The sequence below is a fragment of the Lissotriton helveticus genome, chromosome 2_1, assembly GCF_964261635.1.
Source record: "Lissotriton helveticus chromosome 2_1, aLisHel1.1, whole genome shotgun sequence".
In the NCBI taxonomy this organism is placed as follows: domain Eukaryota; kingdom Metazoa; phylum Chordata; class Amphibia; order Caudata; family Salamandridae; genus Lissotriton; species Lissotriton helveticus.
In genome coordinates, this window is record NC_136059.1 from 1417253508 (window position 1) to 1417279898 (window position 26391).

A 26391-nucleotide genomic window follows, 5' to 3' on the forward strand; every position below is an offset into this window, starting at 1 on the left:
TAAAGTAGGTGCTCTGCCATGTGTAGTCTAATGTAGAATTCAATATCATAAATACAGTGAGATTATCTTTCAATTCAAACCATCAAATTTACCAATATGCAGAGTGAAGTAGAAGAAATAAAGGATCGTATTGATATCTGCTTAAAAAAACAGTATAGGCAATTCATTAAAAAAAATGGGCAGGGGAGACAAAAAAGAGGGTGACAACGTAGGGGTTAGAGTGAGAAAGTCCAGAGCCTCTTATAGTGAAACCACCTTTCAATACAACTTCACCAGATGCTATCAACATCCTCTCTATTTTTCTCTTTCTTATAAGAGGTATTGTTCAGATCTCCCAGACTAATAAAAGAAAAGTCCTCAACCAAATCTCATCTAAAGGTTCCATGGTCAACTTCCAGCTAGGTAGAATTTCAAGCAGAGCGCAAGTGAAAGCCCTTCAAATCAAGAGTACTGCACCATCATTCAAACCACAAGAATTCACAATAGTATGAAGAATGAGAAGGGGTGGATTAATCTTTATATATCAAATCAATTCACACTATCACTTTCCCTCAAGATATCACTTTCTTTGGGCAACTTGAATAGGAGTAAGTCAAACTTTCTAAGTCTTAAGGTAATTTCAGGGTGGTTCGAGTTGTTCATCCTAAGCCTATACACTTTGCCATTCCATAAAGTCAGTGGGATTGCACACATTTATTCTTCTGATATTTTGATTTCTAGAACATCTTTGAACTTTTTTCTCAATAGTGGCTTTATATATAATGACCTAACAAGAATCTGTTACAAAATCTCCAAGTTCCGATGTCCATTTTTGCTTTCCGGACGTGTTTACCGTGGTTGTATTAATTTGCTACTGCTTGTTAACAACTGTAATATTATTCATAAGCACATATATTATCAGATGAATGGCTAATTTAATTCAGTCTGAGTATATATTTGCCTCACTCAAGAAGCACCGAGTCCTAATTACGCCAAAGATTTTACATTTTCTCTCAAAGGTCAGAGTCACAGAGCATTTACTCCTTGTCCTCTCGTGTAGTCTACAGATGATGCACTGCCTTTTGCAGACTGACTTCAAGCAAACAAGATCTCAGGATTAGGTTGGGGTCTATTAGGCGAAATCATAATATTCAAGTAGATGAAAACCCTTCTACTTAGAAAACTGAAACAGAAGAAAATTCCCCCTGCCTGTATGAATGAATGGAGGCGAACAGACTGTGTGTGTACTCACACACGATAAATTGATGCTGGTTGTCTTCCAAAACTATATCAACTGAGCAAAAACATTAATAACTTTACAACTTCTTTATTCAAATGTTTTTATTGGGAACATTTTGCACATGAACGATCCTAAAGTAGGTGCTCTGCCATGTGTAGTCTAATATAGAATTCAATATCATAAATACAGTGAGATTATCTTTCAATCCAAACCATCAAATTTACCAATATGCAGAGTGAAGTAGAAGAAATAAAGGATCGTATTGATGTCTGCTTAAAAAAACAGTATAGGCCATTCATTAAAAAAAATGGGCAGCGGAGACAAAAAAGAGGGTGACAACGTAGGGGTTAGAGGGGTGAGAAAGTCAAGAGCCTCTTGTAGTAAAACCACCTTTCAATACAACTGTACCAGATACTATCAAAATCCTCTATATTTTTCTCTTTCTTATAAGAGGCCTGTCTATGTCTGTGAGAAGATCTTCCAGGGAAGGAATTAAAAAGGGAAGACTGCAATTCAATTCTAGAATGGTCGGGAACCAAGCCTGAGAAGTCCAGAAAGAGGTTATCAATGTGAGGCAGGACTGTTCTTGTCTCACTTTCTGTAGGACCCTCTGAATCATGGCAAAGGGAGGGAAGGCATATCCCCGGATCTCTTTCCAAGATTGCAGGAAGGCGTTGACTGCCAGAGCACCCGGGTCGGGCATCCAGCTGAAGTAGTTCTCAATTTGGAATGTCAATCTGCTTGCGAACAAATCTATCTCCAGGGGGCCCCAGATCTTGTTCAGGGCATTGAACACGGAAACATTCAGTTTCCAGTCGCTGTAATCTCTGAGGAACCTCGAGTTCCAATCCGCTGAGAAGTTCGCTTTCCCTGGAAGGTATTCCGCTTTCAGCTAAATCTTGTGCTCCAGACAAAACATCCAAAGCTTCTTGACTAGATTCGATAAAACCGCAGATTTTGTGCCACCCAAACGGTTGATATAAGCCACAGCTGAAATATTGTCCATCTTCAGAACGACGGACCTTCCCTGAAGAGATTGTTTGAAACTCATAAGGGCGTACAGCCCGGCAGTTAACTCTAGAAAGTTTATGTGGTGAAGAGACCACAGACCACCAGTGTTTTGATAGGGGGGAAGAAGGAGAAGGAACAACAGCCCCGTGATCTGTAGCCTCTGCCTCTTTGGCATCTACCTCTTTGTGGGTAGAAAGGAGTGGTAATAAATTGTTGTTGGTATCCCCTGCCGTAGCCACGGCCTCTTGAATAGGGCCTCTGATTGTAGTGGGCGGAAGGTTGGCCCCGTCTTCCAGCCCGACGAAAAAGTTTGTTGTTAAAAACTGCGCATATTTTGTTGCGCTTTGTCAAGCGCAGTAAAAGTGGAAATATATTTCCCAAGAGACTTTATCAGTTCTTCCCCAAAAAGCAGACCCTTAGGGTTCTGGGAGGGTTCTTTGTCAGCCAAATCTCCTAATTTCGGGTTTATCCTCGGAAGGACAATTCTACGTCTCTCCAAATTAATGCTGGCATTCGCATTTCCTAAGAAGATAATGGCTCTCTGGCTCCGTCCTCTAACCATCTCAGTATCCAGGTGAGTACCGTTGATATGGATTTCCTCGGCAGAATCTAGAATCCTAGCTAGAAGACCCAGGACATCCAGGAGACGATCCTGGCATCCTTTGAAAGACTTCTCCATTCCCTTCCTAGGGTCACGCCCAAGTTTAAATAAAAACGTAATAAGCTCTGGGTCTAGATTGGGTGTATAACATATTTTGTCTTCTAAGGAGGGTCTCGAGCATTCAGCCCTGAGAACGTTTCGCGTTCCTCTGTCTAGTAGGTTCCTAATCCATTTAGTAATAAACTTAGATACGTGTTCTTGTGGTACCCTATCAGAGCTCCTGGGATCTTTTAATTTATGTGGAGACAGCATTTCTTCTCCCAGTGGGTCAAGGATTGCACTCTTGGAGGAGGAAGGGAGATCTTCCATGAGTTCATCAAGGCCCTCCTCATTCTCATTAAGGTCAAGGACGTATTCGTCCTTAAATTCAGAAGTATTATTTGAGTCACCATCTTCAGAGATGTAAGGGGTTCTATTACATTTCGTGCCGCCAAGGGCACCCTGGGGTTTAAAGGTGCGAAGACCTCCACCATTAGTCGAAGGTGCCAAGACCTCCATTGCCCGATGAGGTGCCAAGACCTCCTGAATAATAGCTCTCCAGATATTTTTTTTTCTTAGTCTCTTGCCCCTTGAATCTGTATCAAATTTAGACTGAGGCTCAGAGATGTCCTCTAATGGGAATGAGCGTTTAGACCTCATTAATTCAGACAAGCTCTCCATCATGCAGGATTTAACCTCCATGTGGAGCATTTTCTTAAAAACCTCCTTGTCCACATTAGGGGTAGGGGCTGAAGCCCCATCTGAATCTGATTCGGACATGACAGGGGAATGTATCGAAAAGATGTAAATAGCAGGGGTATGATCCTGTTTTAAAATAAACAAGGAAAGAATCTTTGATATGGGGCAGATACTCAGTTGAGTTCACAATGGAATTGTTTTGGACAAAGGCCTTAAATAAATAAATTCGCCTTCTTTTTTAAAAATTTGTATTAATTGGGGATTTAACCTTGCTTAGGTCACCTTTCAATAAAATTCCCATTTAAATATAATTAATTTGGGGTTTATTCTTACTCTTCGGGCCACTTTCCGTTAAATTGACAGAGATGCGATTAAATCAGCTGACACTGTCGGAGAAACTGAGAAAACAGCGCTCAAGCGCTTCGTTGGCAAGGCAACCCCCTGGCCTCGAGCTAGATCGGCTTTGCGATCAGCTGGACACCAGAGGGGAAGAGAAGTGACCCTAAGCAAAGGGAGGACGCAGAGCTCCCGTTGCCAACGTACTTTCCTCTTTCCTGACTGTAGAGCGGTACGGGGAAATGGAGGAAAGGGCCGAGCCTCGGAAGCCGAGCTCGAGAAGTACAAGCTTCAAACCGGCTTCGAAGGTGAGCTCGAGAGTGAAGACACGCTTGAGGGAGCGAGGGGAAAAAATGTGGTTGTTAATTACAAAGACAACCAGTAATGTTAAATTGCGCTAATGTTAAATCGCGCACCTGAAAAGAAACGGAAGTTAGGCATACCATAAAACGAAATCAATCAAGACATGATAAAAAACTGAGAAAAAGGGATAAAAATCTCCATAAATTGGAGATCGGTAGGGAGGGGGTGAGGGATGGTGGGGTAAAGGCCACGCTGTAGATACATCTTGAAAGGTAAAGTAAGGAATAAGATAAATACATTAAGGTAGACAAAATAAAGCCAACTTATCTGCTTGGAGCCGCATTTAAAAGAGGTTTATTATTACTGTCTCATGGACTTTATGTGTTGCCTTTATTCTGTTTTAGACCCTTGCTTATTGTGATATATGCGGCTGCTTGGGTCTGCATTGAAGGAAAATGCATAATGTAGCCTCCGGTCTTGTAATGAAATCTGTTACAACATCTCCAAGTTCCGATGTCCATTTTTGCTTTCAGGATGTGTTTACTGTGATTGTATTAATTTGCTACTGCTTGTTAATAACGTTAATATTATTCATAAGCGCATATATTATCAGATGAATGGCTAATTTAATTCAGTCTGAGTATGTATTTGCCTCACTTAAGAAGCACCGAGTCCTAATTACGCCAAAGATTTCACATTTTCTACAACTTTATATTTGGGTCCTAAAACATGGGACTGATTGCTCCTGTTAAGCATCTCTGATTCAATGACCCCCATTCTTTGGGAGGAGGCCTTCATCCTGTTTCCCCCCTACAGCCAGTTCCCCATCCTCTCATTTTTCCCTTCCATTTAAGTCACCTTCTGCTAAATATACCTTGAAGTTGCTTCGAGATCCTTTAGTTTGACCATGGGAAGGATTCACACTGAAAGTTTTTTTTCTTTTTTTATCTTGACAGTATTCATCATCACAGCTGTTCGCTGGACCCCCAGCAGCCTCAAAGCTTTCGGAAGCAAAAAATACTTCTTTCTTCCCCCGTTTTTATCCCTTTAGTTCCATGTCTGTATTACAGCTAATTCACCCTCCAAATAAATTCTAGGTAGCAAACATGTTTTGCTGTCACAACGCGGATGAGCAGTACCAACTCACAAACTGCTACATCTGCACATGACTAACAGAAAGTGGGGATCTTGCATTCCTTTCTCACCATTGCCAAAGCAACAGTCATCTGCAGGAACATGTTGTCAATGCTGATATTCTTCAGTGGTTTCCTCTGCTTGTAGGCCTCTCTTAAATCATCCACAGTATGTATTCCACAGTTCTCATGTTATGTTATGTTATTGGTATTTATCTGTCACAAGCCACTCTGGCCCACCCAAAATCCCATTTTGCTTAACTGACACCACTGGGGGTGGAGTATTCATCTTGCACTCCATGGAGTAAGAAGGCACCAGATAGGGCACAAAGTAAGATCTGAGACCACCTCCTCTCCACTTGCCTTAAAACAACCCTGCACTCCAGTCTCACTGGTGTCATGGTGCCAAGCTGGGAGTCTGCTCTTGAGCCAATATGAATGGTGACTGCTTATCAGAGTGGGTAGCCTTTGTTGTTCCTTTTCAAAATAAACAAACACACTTAAGATAGCCACCCTGCACTTTGGAAATACATTATAGGCAATCATTAATTCAGTGGCATATTGAGACTGGGAGAGCCAAGTCAGGACTCGGAATTCAGTGCTTAAGGCAGGGTAAAGAGAGGCAACTGTAGCTCTCAAAATAGTCAACTTACTTTTTGCAGGTATAGGAGAATGGAAATGGTGAGAAAGCGGACACACCCATGCACTGGTAACATTACCGAGCATAGAGTTAGTTAATTCATCTCTTTCTTGTTCATGACCCTCTTTATGCGCCCATTAAGTTGTGTCTGAGTCAACAACTAGCATTATTGGCCATCTCTGAGATCAGTAATGCCTTATGTGATTTATGGTTCTGTATACTGATTCTACCAGGAATGTTCTTTACTTTTCAAAACCTCATCCTTGCTCCCTCCTAACAACTAAAACCTGAGACTCTGCTCCCAAATCCCCTTTTCCCCGCATCTCCCTCTATCTGCTATTCCCTATGGTTTGCTGTCCCTTCTTTGAGATTGTGCCATCACATTTCTAATTAAAAGGTTTTATTTATATGTCTGCTACTTTACACACTCCTCCAGTGTCACTGATGCAGGAGCACATATGTTTTTGACTCATGTACTTGCGGATACGCTGAAATGCCCCATATGAACTTCTTTCACATAGTTTCATGGTATTTGCCTTTGCTATGTAAATTGTATTAAAGTTGCACCGCTTTCCCGTTATATGTAGTCAATAAGTTCATATTAAGTCCATCTGATAATTGAGATTCCTTCTTTATTGCTTTTTATTCTTCTTATTAAATGAACCACAGCCAACGCGTTTTGTTCTGTAAAAAGAACTTCTTCAGGGCATTTGTAATTTCCACGAAACGAATATGTAATACTTGATGCAATACAGTCCTGCTCCGGAATAAAGTTATAATGATGCGCTCCTATATCTTGCAAATTGAATTTGTCGTTTTCATTCGAAGTCGATTCCATTCCCAGATGTGATATCGTGATATGATAGTCACTCTCAAATTTTCTGTCCGTATCTACTTCTGACCCATCACACACCATACCTTGCAAAGGGACCCGTAAGCCCAACTCAGCCTCACGTCGTTTCGAATCCCGCCCGTGATATTTGCCTTTGCTACTTTAAGCGCTAGGCGTATCTAGGGCTATATCTTATCCTTGTTTGGCTGACGTCTTTGTGAATTTAGCTAAATTAGACTAGGATGTCGACTTGAAATATTGCATCTGACCCATTTGAAATGAGGTGATTGAGGCACACTAGAGTTTTGTAATTCAGTTTTTATAGCCTTAAGCGCCTGCACACCCACCTTTTGTATTTCTCTTAGCTCTACTGTAGGTTCTGTAATTTTTCTTCCTCCAAGTTTTTTTTATGTTCAGTAGTATCATATGCAAATGCATTGATCAGTATAACCCAGAGTCCTGTTAATTCACTCCTGATGCAGCCTGAAAGTTCTTCATTATCATAATAGAAGCTGCACTCAGGACCTTTTGTGGGTCTCTATTCCATCTGTTTGTATTAAAGTGTATTCATACTTCATCTTTCTGGCAGGAGACGAATTAGATGGGGAGATGCAATGAGAAGATTAAGGTCTTGAGTTTGGATAAGAAAGTTAGAAGGGATGGTGCTAAACTGAGGTGAGGAGAGGCTATTCCAAAAGGATCCTGCCAAAAACTAAACATCTTGTTTGCTTGTTTTTTCAGTCCCTGTTTTTGATACTTCTGTGCTAGTACTGAGTGGCCATGGAGGTTTCTTGAAGCACTGTGATGAAACTTTCATTCTCCATTGCTTAGTCAGGTGGCTTCATGATATTAGTCTTGACTGTGCACTTGGAGAGCCAGTGAGAAGGGTACATTTTAACTTGCAAAGGAGTCTGAACTAGTAGCAGGCAATGTGGATTTTATTTTTAGTGAGGTCTTTGAAGCAAAGACCTGGGTCAGTTCAAAACCAAAGACATTTGCCAGGCTATGAAAGTAAGGAAAATTATCCTGCTGGTTCCATACAGTTAACATTTCACAGTTTGTGGTTGAACTTTCCCATTATTGATGATTATGAATGCCATTTTTGAGCCGTAATAGGTGGGAGCCATCTAGGCTGAATGGAAGGTGTGCAATATTTTAGATGGTGTATGTCAACTTCATAAGAGTACTTGAGATAGAGTAGTCCATCATCCTCACTGGAGAAGCATGATCTTTTGATCAGCTGGAAATATCTCTACTGACTTTATCTAGAGACTACAAATATTAGGGTCTAGGATGGAACCACATGTCCCCTTATTTGACTGGGCAGGATTTTGAAGAGTCCATTTGAACATATTGTCTTTTTAGAAGAGCAAGATTAACCATTTGAAGGATACCCAGGTGTGGAAACGTTTTTAGTAGTACATGGTGGTCAACCGTGCAAGTCACTGAGAGTTTGAGGGTGAACAGGAGCCAAGCAACCTCTTTGTTCGTTACACTTTATTGTCCATGGATTGAAGAGTTGTGGTCTTGATAATACATACAACTAGGTGACAAAAAACATTTGCAATGTCACTTGATGTGCAATGATACATTAGACATGAAAGTGAACGAAAGAAAAGCAATACAATTGCAAGCTCTGGTCAAAGGTGGACCAGTGACCAAGAGAAGGGATGTGGGAATGTGGGAAATGAAGGCCTGGGGAAAGATATTTCAAATAATGGGTGTGTAGGTACCCCAAGTCCCAGTGTACTTCAAAGTATGGAGTAGTCTCAGAGTGGCTGGTCAGTCTACTATAAGATAAATCATCAGGATTGGCCCAAAACAAGTAGGGTATTTAGGCACTTAAATTAACTGAGGTGTAATTAGAAAATACAACTATTCAATAATAAAGAGGATCTAGATACTAAATATATCTGTGTACGATTATTGACACAGTATATAGCTGAATAAGTGATCAACATCCCGGTGAAGGCTTGAATTTGTACAGCCAAAACTATGATTTCATAGTTGATGATGGAAAATGAATCAGACTATAGAGTGTAGTCCAATGATATATACATAGAACGGTGGAAGAGACATTCAACTAAAGAGTTGTTGGAAATCCAGTAGAAGACTCCTCATCACATTTTTGTTATGTATTTACAGTATGAACGAGCGATCTGCTTGGTTTACTTGTTCGGAATTCATTTTATATGTATTAGATGTGACTCTTAAATGTCGGTGTCCGTGTTTTTCATGAGATCATTTTTTAATGAAACTGAAATCAGTTGTGGTAAATGATAATGAATTTGTATAGTAGACAATAGATTTCTGGGCTATAAATGTGAAGGGACAGTTATCATCAATACGTTTATGGTGTCTGACTGCTGTTACAGTCATGCTTATCCCCGTGTCCTTGCAAATGTATCCTGAGAAGGGACACCTGTCTGAGCATTCATCTTCTAGAGAACGACATATGGTGTCTGACTGCTGTTACAGTCATGCTTATCCCGGTGTCCTTGCAAATGCATCCTGAGAAGGGGGACCTGTCTGAGCATTCAACTTCTAGAGAACGACATTTGGTTGTCAGTAAAAAAATATCCTCCAATAAATGTGCCCTTTCCTCTATTGTCCTGCTCCTTCTTGGTATTGTTGCCTCATTCCTCAATTTCCACTCCAATCTTTTCCAATCTGACACACACCCTGAATTCTATTTATTAAGTGAAGTTTGTTGTACATGTAATTCTTTAAGTAGTTACATATATAGCTGGTATGCAGCGGAGTGAGACTGGCATTTCATACCTGTTAACCCTGTCCGGTCTTTCAGCAGCATCTGGTTTGGAGTCAGTAACTTACACTCTTGTTAGACAGATACTGAAGTGTGGGGGCCCACCTTGTACGGAGGAGGAAGCCGGAGGTAGTGTTAGTAAATTGCACATGTGAGGTTGGTGAGGAATATGGGTATTGGTGGGGGGAGGCGATATCAGTAAAGGAAGAGGGGGAGGAGAGGGTTACACACAAGAGTGACATTGCTCCTACAAGGTTGATTATAAAAGGACCTACTTGATATATAAGAAATAGAATGGCAAAGGGACACATGGAGGCACAAAGGGCACGGCAAGGGGAGTGGGTTATTGCTTGTATTTGGTGGACCGAGTATGTTTACTTCTGTGATGTCTAGTTAGAGGGCGGGGGTCATTGAAGATCACATCAGTGGCTCCTTTGCCACATCTTATTGGACAATTGAGATAATTCTATCTTTGGTATACACTGCGGTACGTGGAGCAAAAGCACTTTAATGACCTACATCAGGGCTCGAGTCGGGGTACCACGCGGGTGGACGGCGTCCCCCCACTTATTTTACCGGGGGGGACGATGTCCCCCCTGCCAAACAGCTGGACTTCACACTTTGGCCTCTCTGGGACGAGGAGCTCGGCACCTTTCGTGACGTCCCTTCTTGTCGTGACGTCACGTCCGGTGACAGCGTCCCCCCACTTCTTTTTTTACGACTTGTGCCCTGACCTACATAAATGTAAGCACATCCAGCATATATACAACGTATTGTTATTTGTAAAGTAGCCAGCTGAATCAGACCAACACCTGCCATAGAATGCAAACAGCCATGCTGGCTACCCCCGGGATTTATTTGGGTTGAGTAATTTTCAGATGTAGACACTAACATTAACCAGAATTTGTGTGAAAATAATGCATTGTTTATCCCCAAGTCATAGAAGCAATGGTAATTATTCTGTTGCATACATGTCCTTGAAAAACATTAAATATGATAACTTAATTTCTGGATTCCGTTGAACTCCCACCCAATTAAGATGCTTTTTGAGAGAAGCCTTTGCTGTGCTCAGCAGGCGTCTACATGACTAGAAATCTAAGCAGCAGGATTACCGCCAGAACCTAGTTTTCATTCTTTGCTTGGAGGAGCAGCTTTGTTTATAAAATTGTGCATGAAATTGAAATGAAATATAGCTGTTTCTTTTTTTGACAGAGTATCCTTTGGAATGCTTGTGACAAGTAATGTCTTGCATCTGAAAAGCATGTCTGCAAAGACATGTTTCTGCAGTGACTGATATATTGTCAATTTTCTCTTCACAGTTTGCAACTTCATGTCTCATGAAAAGTGTCGGAAGCATGTGAAGATCTTGTGCGCATGCCTTGCTCCCAGCACAGTGCGGGTGAGTCAACTGTAGCGTGCCAATACTTTGCTGATTTTTAGTGTCCTCAAATATGTTGTTACTTTTAGCTTCTGTTTAGGTCTGCATTAGCCAAGACCTTTTTGTTTTAATAAATACATATATCATTATCATCATCATGTTGAAATATATATCATAGCTGCCCAGTTTTCAGATTGCTTAGGAGTGACATTTCCTTATTTTCAGGGGGAGTATGCTTGATATTTTACTGTTAGTGTAAGCCACATATTGAGATACATTTTACAAATAACTGTGCCCTTTTGCGTAAGGTAATAGTATAGCAGGCCTGTGACGTTTGTGTAAGGTCACAAATACATACATACCAACATGTGGAAGAGATTTTTGAAAACTGAAGATGAATTTATTTTCCAATTAACATTGACGTGGTGGAAGTAAAACAAGTGTGTATCGTTTCCCACAGCCCTGGAGCATGCAGATAGATTACGCCACTCACAGGAGTTGCGGTTAAGTATGTCTTTATTCTCCAACATTCACCCACACACTGCACATTACGTCACACTTCCTAGAACCACACTCTTAACTCCTCCGCATATAGCACGTAGTTCCTGTTTAAAGTCTGCCCAGACCCACGAGAGTCTAAGGCGTATAGCATCAATGTGCTACAACTTGAAGCGCAGGTGATGTTTATTCCGATGGTCGCTGAGGTGCTGTGGCCCGGGGCTCCAGTGCTAGAACAGATTCTGCCAGTCAGACATTGTGACCAGATTCCAGCAGGGGCTGCAAACGGGCCTGAACGTGTGAGCGCTAACATCCGCTTGATTTTCGGCACTGTTAATGTGTGATCATGCCTATAATGAAATGCACAGGATAATTATTGACACTCACGGGGAAAACCTTATTGGACGGTGTGGTAAGAACCTCCATGCTGAAATGGCAAAGGCCGGTGAATTATTTGAAGCACAGTTGTCCCTGACAGAGAGAATACATGGGAGAGAGAATAAATATATAAATAGGAATCAGTACTATATTAAGGCTGTCCAGCCGGACAGGGTTATTTTAATATTATTTCAATTTGAGGCACAAATAAAGTGGGACACAATCCTGCGTCCAACGCAATACATATAACACAAAAACAAAGGCTCAGGCAGGTCAAAAAGCTTGTAGGCTATACAGAAGATAAAACAAGCAAAAATGAACAGTGACACCATTACACATGAATAGCAAATTGAATTTTGTTTGCGGTGGACAATGAGTCGACGACGTTTCGATCCTGTAAGACCAATACTGGGATCATCAGGACATAGTATTACATGCCTGAGAAAGATGTGCTGTGCGGAGTGCACAAGTGCAAGCGGTCTAACGATTAAGCGTTGAACTCCTTGGGGCGTGGGTTCGCTGGGAGGGCGGAACTGAGCGTGGTGAATTGCAGGTGTTAACCCATGACCCGTACTTACCTTGTTACAAAGTCTACATCTTAAAATCAAAATACAACGAAAGTATCATTTTATAAAATTGATCTGGAACTCCTTCTTGAGTCGAGTGTCTATTATAATCATGTGTGTGCAATATATGTCTTACACTCTTCTATGTTAGGCCTAAGGCTGCCCGCCCACACTACCATTAATAGAGCGCTTTGGGTTTTGCATCGAGCCCTATACATTTTTGGGGAACCCCTGGACTCTCTATGTGATGTTATCACAAGGTGGTAATACTGTACACAGAGTCAGCTTCTTACATTGCCCTTCTGTAAGAATCGGACCGACTCTGAGACAGAAGAATCCCTGCTGTTACTTCAAACTGGGACAATGAGGAAGGCGGATCTGTCTGATGCAAACCTACCCTAACTGATTGCAAGAACCTGCAGAGGCTAAGCTTCCGTGCGGACCTGTTGACTTCAAATAGAGAGATGCTGCCTTTGACAGAAGTGCTGCCACTGCTGTCCAGCCTTCCTGATGATCATAATTGATGGAGATCGTATTTCTTGCCTCTCTCCCTGTCTCTCTGAGAGAGAAAACCAGTGTTACCGTACGTTTTCCATCAGAAACGTCTAGAAAGATTTGAACATTCTCTGTGATGAGCTACTGTTGGGTTACCGTTAGCACAAGGCATTCTTTCGTCACCACCTGATTTCTTCTTCTAATCTCATGATTATGGTGTTCAGGCTTCTTAGACTTTCCTATCCAGCTCCTCTGAACCCTAATCCAGCCCACTCCTGCCCCCGACATTACCCTCATACCTCTACTGTGTTACCTGCTCAGCATACGTATCTTGGATGAAATCACAGACTGTAAATGCACATTCCCTTTGGCTGGAAACGTCTGCCGCCTTGAGCTGGATCATCTCTCACTAGCACGCCCTTCTATTACACCATCTACCCTGAGCCAGGGCTCCCACTGCAAGCAGCCGGAGCTGGTTCTGCACCTGCAGAGCCTGCATAAATCTCTTTGTGCTGCTGCCACATGCTCACCTAAGAAATCCTACAAGGTAAAGTGGAACCTTCTGATCTGTTCGCACAATCTACACATCAGACCTAGGCCAACCTACTAGCATGCATTGAAAGATAAGGCAACATTTTTGAAGCAGCGGTACTTCCAGGGCGAAGCTTTGCTTCTTTGTCCCTGAGTTCAAAAGGCCATGGAGTTCTGGTGTTGCATCCTTTTACTCCACTTCTTTTCTGGGAACTCCTGCCTATGTGTCTCTAACCCCATGGTCTTTGCACCAGGTTTCTACACACACCTATTGATGGCACCGTGCAAAGATGGGAAGATGAAGGAATATGGAGACGGAGAGAGAGACAGGTGACTTTTGGGAGGTGACTGGTCTGACCGTTCTTTTCTTTGAACATAAGAGCAACATTTCCTCAATGTTATAAATCAATAGAAGGTATTTTATGGTGCTGACTCTGTTTCCTGCCTCCTCCATCCATGTCTGTCCCTATGATCATGAAAGTATATTATTGAGCTGGAAATAGAAGGATGAGGCATAAACCGGGGTCAAAGAGGATGCATCAACAAGGCTTTGAGGAATGAGAAAGATACTTGGTTGGACTTGATCATTGCAGCTGAACTAAAGTGACTATGACTAAAAGCTTCACCCTATTTGTGGTTGAATGGCATACAAATTGATTAGGGCTCAAGAAGGCAGTGCATGTTATTCCATATTTTAAAGAAAGGAAGGAAAGTTAATGTTTTGGTGAGCAAAAATATATTTCAGTTTGAAACCTACTACTGTGTTGTAATGTACTTTCTGGTCAGTCTTGTTTCATGAGTCTTGGATATCCTTTGAAGTTGTTTGACTCTCTTTGCTCCTAAATTCTATATATCTATTACTTGCTTACTTAGTGCCCATTATGCCGACTGGCATGTAGGGCAGCAACGAAGAACCTGCACTTTTGTCTGTCTTGGGAATGTTTCTGTACGGTGCCCTAGCTGTGGTTCAGGGTCTCCATTTCTGTTTCCACAGTCCACCTAGATGTGTTCTTTAGCCTGCCTCTGTTCCATTTGCCTTCTGGAGTCCAGTGGAGAGCCGTTCTTGTGATGGAGTTTTGTGCTCTTCTAGTGGTGTATACAATGTATCTCCATGATTTTCTTACATTAATGATGTCCATGCCCTCTTGCTTGCATCTGTTAAGCAGTTCCTGGTTGGAGATGGTTCACGGTCAGAATATGTACAAGATTCTTCTCAGGTTACAGGTGTGGAAGGCTTACAATTTGGCGATGTCGCTTTTTGTCATACGCCTGCATTCTGATCCATACAAGAGTATGAACATAATGCAGTTATTTTTTCACGCCCATATAGCAGCTACTTACCCATAGTTTATTTGAATTCCCCCTTGCCCCCAGCCCATGCAGTTTATAGTCACTCATCCCTGGTTTGTGGCCACTAGTCTCTGGTTTGTGGGCACTAGTCCCACTGCCTTGCAATCACCATCTCCCTTTTCACAGGTAAAAGGCCACTCTTCCTTTGGCTGTTTGCTATTTGTCCTTGATATTATCCCTTTCTGGTATGATTCTTTTTGTCTGTGGTATTGTCCCCTGCTCCATTCTATAACTTCTCACCCTCCATTTTATAAGCCTTGCCAACCTTTTCAAGATGCGTAGTTTCCTTCCAGTTTTACCTTCCTGTTTTATAGGTGCAGCTGAGTTCCCCATTTCCGCTTATTTTACCTTTTAAGTGTGTCAAAGGTATGTGTGTGTTCAAGGGACAAGAGCAGGTCAAGGTGCACGGAGAAGCAACCAAGGCACCAATCAACTTGAAGGAAAGGCATCTGCAATTGAAGCACAAAGAAACTAACTTGAAATAGGGTTCCTGCTGTAAAAATGTTTACCCATTACGATATGGCTTCAGCATCCGAATTGTGCTGACAACTGACAATCTTTCCTAAAATGTGAATGTTCCAAATTTCAGATTAGTGTCTGTACAGTATATCAGGTCATTTTCAGATGTTCAATTTGCATTAATGGCAGTCAAAATAATTTTTCATAGCTAGATATGAGGAAATTGAACTTTGGGGTATGTTTCGAAAAAATGTACTGCCTTTATGTTGGCAATGGGGCTGAGGACAATAAGCGTGTATAAATACAGAAGAGTTGGAAACGGCATGAGAGTGGAGTGAGGTGGTCTGCAATGGTTGGGAGATTGTGAAGCGAGAGCTATGCTTTGTGCCTCTCCTGAATTGTACTAACGAAGTAGAAATTTTGAGGAGCAGTGGGAAGTTGCTCCAGAGAAAGCCCGCTTGTGAATATTTTTAGATTTCTAGCCTGGTGCTTCTCCTAGCACATGCTCCGCTCCTAACATTGAAATTAGAAGTGAGATGACATGCCTCCTAAACGGAAGGTAGCATATAGGTAAATGGTGGTAACATGTAGAGTTGTGAGGTGAGCCCTGGTGTCTGAGGCATCTTTATACTATTCGAGTGCTTAGTATAGTTTCTAAGTGCAGGTTGTTTCAATCCAACAAATTATCAGTCTGCAGACACTCCAAGCGTGTGGAGCTTGAGTGTGGCTAATGTAGCCAAAAACAGTTGGCAGTTCTTACAGCACTCACTCTGAATTACAAACGCACTGTGTATCTCATAGTTCTTTTTTTATATAACTATTTTTGTGAATCAGAGGCATCCGTTTGTGCTGGCTGGCTTTCCAGAGAAAACTGGGGAAAGCAAAACACCCAAACAATATTGGCATGCGATGGCTAATTACAATAACTCCTCTTGGCCTCAGGACTGTGACGGCTGGACTGTTAGTAGGAAAACTGGAACGAGGACATTGATGACTTGGACTACCCTAGTTCAGCGCCACGGTGCCAACCTCCAGGGCTAGCCGGTTCCTGCCAGTGGAGAGCCCAATGCCTTACACTGCGGGCCCGCGCCTGCTGCCTGCCAGGGGGAATGGATTTGAGCGCTTCATCATCATTGAAGGGAAGCCTTCGTCATTAGACAGTTTACGAGCTCCTCGTTTCGCCTGATATTGTTTCAGTAAAACCCCTAAGTGTATGTGAGGGCTTTGGCGGCTGAAGTACAGACCCTCTTTGTTTATTTAAACTTTGACAAATAGTGAAGACGCTCCATCCACATGGTCGGCTGGCAATTTTATGGTTTCCTTTTTAGGTCTCGCCTATGCAGCGGCATGGGAAAGAGACCTTTAGTAATTGGCACAGCTTTCCGTCAGAAACGTGCACACGTTGCATTGCTTCCAATGGCAACACGTGCATGTCTGGCGCGATTCACTTGCGGGAGCGAGCAACTGGTGCCATATGTCATCAATTATCGCGCCTTGCTGCTCTCACCCACAAGGGAATCGCGCAGGCCCCCTCCCCTCCTCCTGCTGCCACGCGAGGCGTGCGCACACTTGTACTTGTTTATGAAGCCTCTACTTAAGGTGTCATACTGATTTTCACAGCCAGAGGCGCTCTTTCTACCTGTTGTACTTTCTTGACACTTTTGACCTCTATGATGATGCACACAGTAAGTACTTCCTGGAATGAACAGTTCTCAGCCTCTTCGGTTGCTCGATTGTCCAGAGCGGATGGGTTGTAGCAGGGTTTCTGTTCTCCCACAGAACTGTGCACAGAGGATTGGAACCTCAGCGAATTAGGGTGACCCAAAACTCACCTTAGTACCCAACAAACCCCTTACCGAGCTAGCTACAGTGTCTCATTGGTCATAACAAACTCCCAATGTTTAGACAAACCAGAACATGAGCTTACAATACCTCAGGTTACGTGGAACACATGAGCACTCTTTCGTTATACAATCATTACAAACCAGAACATGGAGTAAAGAAGAACACGTGAGCATTTGAAATGTTTATTTACTACTGCCGTCTTCTCAGGCGCAGTATCTTAGATAATACAAGTAAACATATTATCAACAACAAAGCTACAAGCATAGTTACTAGTCCATAGAAAGCGAACGGTGACAGCATGTTACCATGCTGTAAATTAATAAGGGTTAACAACACTTATTTCTCACCCTCCCTAACTCGCATATTATATTAATAGCTAAGAAGGTCTCTTTGGGTTGAATTAGGGCGGGCCCATACCTCAGTGTCCTAGTATGAAGGGATCACATCAGCATACACCAGCTCTCTCTGCATGCGAACAGCATCAAGTGTCTTTGTGCCTCCAGCAAAGCAATATAAAAACCCGCCTCAAGCCCAAAGTTGGCAGAAGCTGCACTTATGTTATGTCTATAAAGGCGCGAAGATCAGACCTCATAAAAATTCTGTATCATGTTGTTCCTGAGGCTTCAGCACTCTATGTGCAGACATAGTTTATTAAGCAAAGCTGATATCAGAGTAATAACATATTATTCTCATGTAAACCACAACGAACTACTAGGTTGAAAGCTAAATCAACAATTAAGTGTCGTGTGCAGAAGCAGCAAAAGGAAAAATGGCGTTTAAACATTTAATGAGCCTATGCTAACTTAACACATTATAAAGATATACAGTAGCTATATGACACCCCCCATGATCCGACGACGGATAAGATAAGATAAGATAAGGGCAACTTCATGAAAGCAGAGTTCAAGAACTGTGAGCCATGAATGTACAGTAAAAAATTTCAAAAATTCGCTCAAGTCAATAGGACTGGGAAATTGATCGATGTACGAAAAATCGCAAAAAATGCAAGCTGAAAGTCAAATATCCGGAAAGAAATTATGGAAAAGTATTTAGGACAAGACCGTATAAGCAAAATATGCAGCAACAGCCTTCAGCATGAAATCACCGTCTTCATCAGAAAACAGTTCAGCCATCCAATTCAAAAGTTGAAAAGAACAGACGTGCTCCCCAAGTATCGGAGTCTCTATTACCATCAGAGGACAACTCGGTGGGTTCTCCAGAAAGCTCAGTTCCAAGAAATCCTGCGCTGCCGTGAATATATCCCAGGGACCCATTAGTCCATGCACCGCTGCTATGGCCATAATCCTTTCGTCAGAACAAACCAACTCGTGAGTAGTGATAGGACTCATCAGCTGATTAAAATCGACGCCAGGAGAAACCGGTCCGCAGAGACACAAATCAATGGCCCAATCAAAATCACAGCTCAGGCAGTGAAACACAGGCTGGACACAGGTGAAGTAGGAAAATCGAAACGATAATCCATATGCCGTGCTTAAAATCGCAAGCGGCAGCGTGCCAAAATATTCAAGCATTCGGTTGCGAAACAGCGGCAGCAGAGGCTGGGCTACTTCTTCCACATGTGGGGCATCCATATTTAAGGAAGCAGAGAACAACTAGGACGCCTGCCGCTAGTGCCAGTAAAACCGGGAATCCACCAAACAGACTCGAGAAAATGGAATGAAAGAAACTAGGGATTACTCCAAATATTTTTTCAAATGAAGTCACAAGGCCGCTGCTAACTGTTTTAAAAAAATGTGCTAGTCCAGATGTCGAGGACGCGTTAAAGATAGAATGTATCATCTCGCCGAAATGCAACGGTAAATCAGTATTTAAAAGGGCCTGAACCTCGGTCCTGGTGTTAGCTATGTGAAGCACAAAAGTTTCTCGAGCCGAACTCAAGGCCACTTCTTTCTGGGACAATAAAGCCCTCAGTCTAGTCATGCCGTTGAACTCTGCCTTCAAGGTTGGTATGTGTGGCCAAATGGAAACCTCCCCATTTTCATGTGTGGGTGGGTACAGGACATTTCTGCAGCAAACTACACGTTCACTTACTGTTACCACATAAGCTACACCTTTAATTAACCCGCAACAATCTTCATTATTCAAAAGTAAATAACTCCCGTTCCCCAACAAAGTAAAAGTCGGGATGATTGCTGGTACAGGAGAGCCCTTCAAAACACAGGCCAAGTTTGGTCGGTCCTGGTTGCAAGAACCATGTAATTGTATGTGTCTACACATTAATGAATGATCTGGAGTTTCTGTACATTCTTCCCCATTTAGATAAACTTCCTGGCCGTCCTTTAAACATCTATAAGTGAAAGGAAGTGACCATACTTCATGGAGAAAACCACTACCTAAAGGCTCATAGCGACCTATGGCAACATATTTCATACAGTTAGTAAATTTATACAAAGCAAAAGGTAATGTTATCAGACCGTGGATAAGCCACGTTGCAGCTGAGGCTTCTGCCACAGAAAAAGGCAAGGACTCTAATTTCTCAATATGCAACATAGAAAAAGAAGCATCTCGCATAGAAAGCAAGCGTTGTTTGTCAGTCAAATTAAAGGGTGCAAAGAGAGAGGAAACGTTCATGTAGCCCCATGGCACTTTGCCATTTTTAAGCGTTTGCAGGGTCCATGCAAATTGCATGATAGAACGTAATTGATTCTGACCATGGTATAACACAGACACTTCATCATGCACAATATCCACAACAGAAGACACAATGTTATCTAAAGTTTAAATGCGTGAAGAAAGCATGTTAATACTATTGTCCACCATGGCAAGGACTTTCTCTAGATTTGCTTGATCTATAGCCCTAAGTCGTGTAGCAGCTTCAATCTGCGATGTTTTCCAAATTTCATTGTATACAGCATATATCCATCTTTTTGACCTACCACTAGCTGGGCCTTTTATGAAATCATTTAAATCTACATCATCACTCAGTTTTGCAAGATTTAATTTAACTGCAGATAATTTGGAATGTTTCAGCCAGGTTTGACATAACTTACCCACAGAGTAAGTTGTGACAGAATGCTCAGTCTCAAAACGTGAATCAGGTTTAACCTGAGTAAAGCCGTCGGACAAACCCAGGAAACGGCGCTGGCAAGAATCAGCACTCTTGTGCCACACTAGCCAACCTTTAGTGTCTATACCGGATATGTTAAAGGAAGAATTCAGCAATAGGGTCTGTAACTCTCTAATCGAAAATTGAGTATAATTACTCCAGCCTGAATATTCCTCTAACTCGGGGATAGAAGGATAATTTAGTTTTTTAGCAGTAGCCAATCCAAAGCATGTTGTTTGCGAAATAGTAGAATTCAAAAACAAAATCAGATTAGGGATGAGACATGCACGGTGCAATGCCTCAGCTCCTTGTACCTGCCAGGCCTTTGAACCCCAAACTGATTTTAGGTCAATTATTCCCTTCCATACTTCATAACCGCCAATAGCCAGCTGATCTAGAAAGGACTTCGAATACAATAGTTTGGTATCGGTAAGTCTAACCTTGGACATAGGCTTCTGTGTCATTTTAAAATAAAAGGACTCGGGATTAGACTGATTGAAGTCAGTAAAATAAGTGTACTTTTTCAAAAAAGTACTAGAACTGCCTTGTATAGGAGCTGGGCAATGCTCCTATTGTGTATAATTCACAGTATTCCTTCTGGATGTTGTTTTATGTAAGAAGTGATTGCCAAAATGTTGAAAGCAAAACAAATCACCATAATTAGCAGATTCTAAATATAAATCTTCAGCATCAAAGGCAGCATAGTATTTCAAATCAGAAAATAAAGACTCCACGGCCTGAACATCCCAATCATCAGAACGTATGTTTTGTTTCACCACATCCTCCATGTTAACTCTAAGCACGTTAGGCACATTAACAACTTCTGTAGGGCCATGAATTTGAAATCGAACGGCATCCCACACGATCCCATCAAGGACAGGCCAAGCAGTGATGTTAACAAATGTCAAGTCTCTTTTCAGTCTGTGTGCAGAATGTGATGAGGAAAGGGGAGCCAAAGTTCCATTGAGATGGCGAATGCATGTTCTTTCCTCGACATAGTGTCCATTCACCAAGCGGAAAAAATAAAACACAAAACCAATTGACATAAAAAGATATATCAAAAAAAGCACCAGCCAGATATATGTCCAAGGGGGAACCAAAATTTTTTTTTTAAATAAGGTAGCATAAACTGCAAAACGAGAGGGTTTCTTCGAGGCAAGGGAAACAGAGTCAAATGAAAATCTGGATTCCGTGGCTAAACGTGCATGCAGGTCAGGCATGGACAAATCAGTGGGATATGCATAGTCTATTTCATTTTGATCGGCACCTGGCAAAGTACTCAATAAAGGACTGGAAATTGCAGGTAATTCAATGGCCACTTCTGATTCATGATTAAAAGCAGTGGGCACAACCGAATGTCTCACAATGGAAGGACAGGAAACAGCTGGTGTCATACTAAAAAGAATCGGCCACTCTGTGTATCTTGACATTGTCAATTGAAATAAACCTGTTTTCCTTACGACCAGGAAGCGGTGGTAAAATGACTGTTCTTGTGCCCTTCACACCAAGGACTGGAACTGGAGCTCGATAGGACGGACCAAATTCTTTCTTGTTTTCGATCTTCTCACGAACCAGTTCACCAACTTGGGGCAGCCAGCCGACTACCGGGATCTGCAATGCAACATCCGACGTGGAGGGCAAGTGTTCTCTTGCAAGAATGTCTCTGGACTTTTGTAGATTCTGTAAAACATTGCAATGTTCATCTGCGTCAAAGGAAGTGGCGCGAACCACACAGTCTAGACCGTCAAGGTCAGGGACGTACATCTTGATGCCAAAGAGCATTTCGTATGGGGTCCGCCCACCCAGAGACCTTCTAGGGAGATTATTAAGAGCACGCTGCACGCCATAGAGGTGGGCTAGCCAGTTTCTGCCAGTGCCTATAACTCGAGCTGTCAAAGATTGCTTTAAATCACGGTTCATTCGTTCCACTACACTGTTACCCTCAGGTCTGTAGGGAGACGAAAACTTGACTTGGACCCCCAACGAAGTCATGGCATCCTTATACGCCTTAGAGGCGAAAGCCGGACCCTGATCCGAATGGAAGGTACCACAGGCAAAAATCCCTACAAAGACACGCAAATCTTTAATGACAGTCCGAGAATCAGCGCTGCGATGGGGCCATACCCACACAAAGCGTGTGCATGAGTCAACTGCTACTAAGATGTACTTATACGCAGTATCAGATGAAAAAGGACCGCAGTGATCTAAATAAACACAACCTAGTGGTTTATTAGAAATGTACAACTGTGTCTGTGGCGGACGCGTGGCAGTTGAAGGTTTAATCTGCTGGCAAATGTCACAAAGAAGGACATAATCACGCGTCTGTTTGTACAGTCCCCGCCACCAGAAGCGTTGTTGTAATTGAGTTACAGTGGCCGAGACGCCCGCATGCGCAGACGCCACACCTTCATGTGCCGCTGTAATCAAGTCAGCCCTGCGATCCGAGTTGGGAATCAAACGTTCTCCAACATCAGGAATTTTCACAAAAGGAACCTTTTCGGGACTTAAGTGGTATGTGTACTTCGAAAGGAACCCCGAAGGATGTTTACCTCCCTTCTCAGTGGCAGCAACAGCTGCCAAGATGTCACTATCAATCTTACTTTTGGACCGTGTAACTGCTGCAACTAAGTATGTAGACACTGCTGATTTCGCTGCTTCATCAGCAAGCGAGTTACCGACAGCGTGGACTCCCACACGCTGATGGCCAAGAGTATGAATTACAAAAACGAGCGGCAACGAAGCCTTAAGCTCTGCCACTCGAACCCAGATCAATTTATGTTTTATTGTGCTACCCTTGGAATCACGAAAGTCATTCTGAATCCAAAAGAACAAGTTTTCATTGTAAGACTGGACACAGTAGAAAGAATCACTTACAATAAGAGTAGTAACACTAGGATCTGCGTACTCCAACGCTAGTAAAAGAGCACGAAGCTCTGCCAATTGTGCGGTGCAATCTCCAAGCGGCAACGTGTGCACTTCCCTGGATATGAACTCATCGTTCAACATAGCACCGACCACAATGGCGCATGCGGAAACGTAGGCATGTTTAGAGCCATGCGCAACCTGCGCCGAACCATCAGTGTAAATGATGCAATGGAAGTCCTCCAAAGGTCGCATAGCTAGAGGAGCAGGGTGAACAAACTCATACTGCAAGTACTCCTGCGACCGCAACGAGGCGTCAAAAATAAACGTGACATCCGTGGACGTCAAGGACGCAGCCCACTGAATCCACCGAGGGTGCAAAGCTTTTGAATTTGGTACACTGGCTTTCGTGACTGCCTCCAAGTGAGGACAGGGTGTTACAACCAACATGCGTTTCCCTTGTGACAGAGCCCGTTCTTTAAGAATAGCCATCTGTACAGCTGTTAAAACCTTTTCCACAGTGGGAAACCGCATCTCAGCCGAAGTGTACAAGTGTGACTTGTAAGCAATAGGTACTGTGTCTCCTTCATTAAAAGTGAGGTACGTGAAACCCACTGTCCCCGGAATTATTCTTATCACCAGGTTGGTGTGGTTATCACGAGTCAGTAAGAATTTAGAAGCGAGCAGATCAGCCTGCAAGGATTGCAAGATGGCTGAGTGCTCAGGCAGCCAGCATGATTTGGAAAAATTTGGTTGTATCAAAGCATACAAAGGCTTGATACGCTGGGCATATTCCGGAATGTATGTTCTTCCGAAATTGAAGAAACCCAGCAAGGACTGTAATTTTTTCAGTGTAGTAGGAGCGCGCAACTGTGCACACTTCTCTAAGAAGTGAGGAGCCAAACCTCTACCTTCATTGTTGAGCTCATAGCCCAAAAACAACACTGTGTGTTCAGCAATGTGCGATTTTGCAAAGTTAAATTTGTAACCCATGTCAGCAAAGTTACAAATAACAGAATTTACACGACACAGATGCTCCCAAATATCGTCGTCTGTGAGATATATGTCATCCACATACGAACAAGCATCTGGGTCGAGTGCCTCCAGAATAGAGACAATGCGAGCGGTAAATATACCAGGACTATTCTTATAGCCCATTGGGAGACGCCGGAATTGTTTTTGGACCCCAGCGCACGTAAAACTGGTCCATTGGGAGCTAAAGCTGTCCAATCGGTGGGCATAAAAAACGTTGGATATGTCAAGCGTTGTCTTGAAACGCTTTCGCACGAGACTATCCACAAGGGCAGAGCCGTGAGTATTCTGTACTGCACAGTTACGGCAATGCGAGTTCAAATGCCGGTAATCCAATACCAAACGATATGATCCGTCAGGCTTGGTCACAGTAAAAAGAGGATTATTCATTGGTGACACGCAAGTTTCTATAACTCCCTGATATTCTAATTGTTCAAGGATTTCCGCGACGGAAGTTTTGGCTTCACGCCGAACGGGATATTGAGGTTGAGGCTGCGGCTGAGACCGCAACGGAATTTCGTGGCAAGGCGACAATTTATCCCAACCACATTGGTTACGGTACAGAGCCGGTGCGAGAGCCCGAGCCCACTCTTCTGCAAAATTCTGCGCATGCTCTTTCGAGACAGTGTTTGCGAAACTGGGGAGGATTACCTCCTCCCCTCGCGGCGCCGCGAGCACAAAAGGTGGGGGCCAGTCAGCCTCCGAAAGCAAAATATCATACGTAGAAGACAGATTTTCCCAAAATACCCCTTTAACGGTACGCTGTATGTCACCTTCAATTAACAGGACAATTTCATAAAGTCTTTCAGGGGGAGCAAGTCTCGTATCTGCTGTTTCAATTACAACGTAGACATCAGTCGCTGTCACCCTCAGTAGTGGACGCAGCGCCTCTCTGACTATGGTAATCTCCGCCGCGCAGTCCAGCAAGGTCAGAGCCCACGTCAGATTCCGAAGCCGCGTTCTCACTATCTGTGGCATATCTATGCGCTGTTAAGGCCGCGACTTTCTTTTTTGCAAACTGTGGTCTTTTAGGCGTAGAATCCTCCTGCTTCGCCGCGCCGTCTGTCTGGCGGGACTGGCCACGTCCCTGTTGGCCACCACGTCCCCTACCGCCTCCTCCTCCACCGGTTTTCGGGGCCGATGAGTCCTGAAAGGAACGAGGAGAGCGTTGATCAGAAACCTGAAAACGATCAGGCGATTTAATCATCGCGCGATCGTGCAAATCATAAACTTTTTCAGTCGGCGCAGGAACCTGTGTTGCAGGAAAAGAATCCTGAATCTGCTTTTGTTGCTTCCCCTGTGTCTGTTTTTTAGGCCAATTTTGTTTTTTGGACTTGGGTTGGACATCCGCCGCAGCAGACTGTCCTTGTGGTTGTTTTTTCTCCTGGACTGGAAAATATTTCAGACCTCTACTTGTGCGGCCAATAGTTTTATATGCAGCCACAACTATCTTCGCTAACTGTCTGGGTTTATCGGCATCGGGCAGAGCAGCCAGAGCATTCGACACCTGAAAGTTCACTGCATCTCCTTTAATATTGGAGAGAATGAGATCGCTTACAATCTCAAAAGAACCGCACAGGCGCATACCCAATTCAACCGCTGCCTCCGGTCCGTGATCATCCTGAACACGCTTAACGATCTCAGGCAGTGCGGACATAGACGGTGTGCCGAAACACCTCGTATAAACGGCCGCAGAAGTCTTTCCCCAGCTTTCACAGTCAACGAGCTCAGGAGTTAAATCCTTCGGTAGAGTGATCGTCAACATTCTATGTTTATCAGCAGGAGTAGAATTCGGAATGGTCAAATTTCTCGGCAAGCCAGAAAGGGAAGTCATCGTTATCAACAGGACGCTGACCAAAAACCGAATTGACCATAACTGGATTGAGCCTTAAACCGCCACGTTCCGTTTGAACGGCCGCACCCCCCTGGGGACCTCCCGGGAGATGTTGACCTATGTATTGCACTAAGGCACGAATCACGGCAATTGAGACTACGTGTAGCATTCGAACTTCCGCAAGGGTACAAGCCCCGTGATTCGGGTGCGGGGTAAAGCCACCCAAAGCAGGCCAATTCGTACCTGGAATGGATAAAGGACCTAACTTCGCAGCAGATAAAGAGTGGGGGAGGGCGCCATCAAACCAAACGCGATGCTGCCAATGATCAATAGGTATCTCCAGTGCCCTGTACGGTGTATATTCAGCCGGTACAGGGGACGGTGTGTAGGAGTGGAACACACCAGAATTTGCGTCCACCGCCGGAAACGTTACCCATGAATAAAACAGTTCAAACGGGTACGCCGGATCTGCACACACCACTAAAATCACAGCCATGCCCTCCAACGGGACCTGGT

General features: G+C 43.2%; 1 protein-coding gene across 1 annotated transcript in view; it reads left to right on the forward strand.

Annotated features, from left to right (window-relative positions):
• Positions 1-26391, forward strand: part of DGKQ (diacylglycerol kinase theta) — a 1501752-nt gene that overhangs the window by 412173 nt on the left and 1063188 nt on the right. Inside the window, exon 2 of the mRNA XM_078676348.1 lies at positions 10900-10979. Within this exon, the coding sequence (XP_078532474.1) occupies positions 10900-10979 (80 nt within the window). The remainder of the gene's footprint in view (positions 1-10899; positions 10980-26391) is intronic.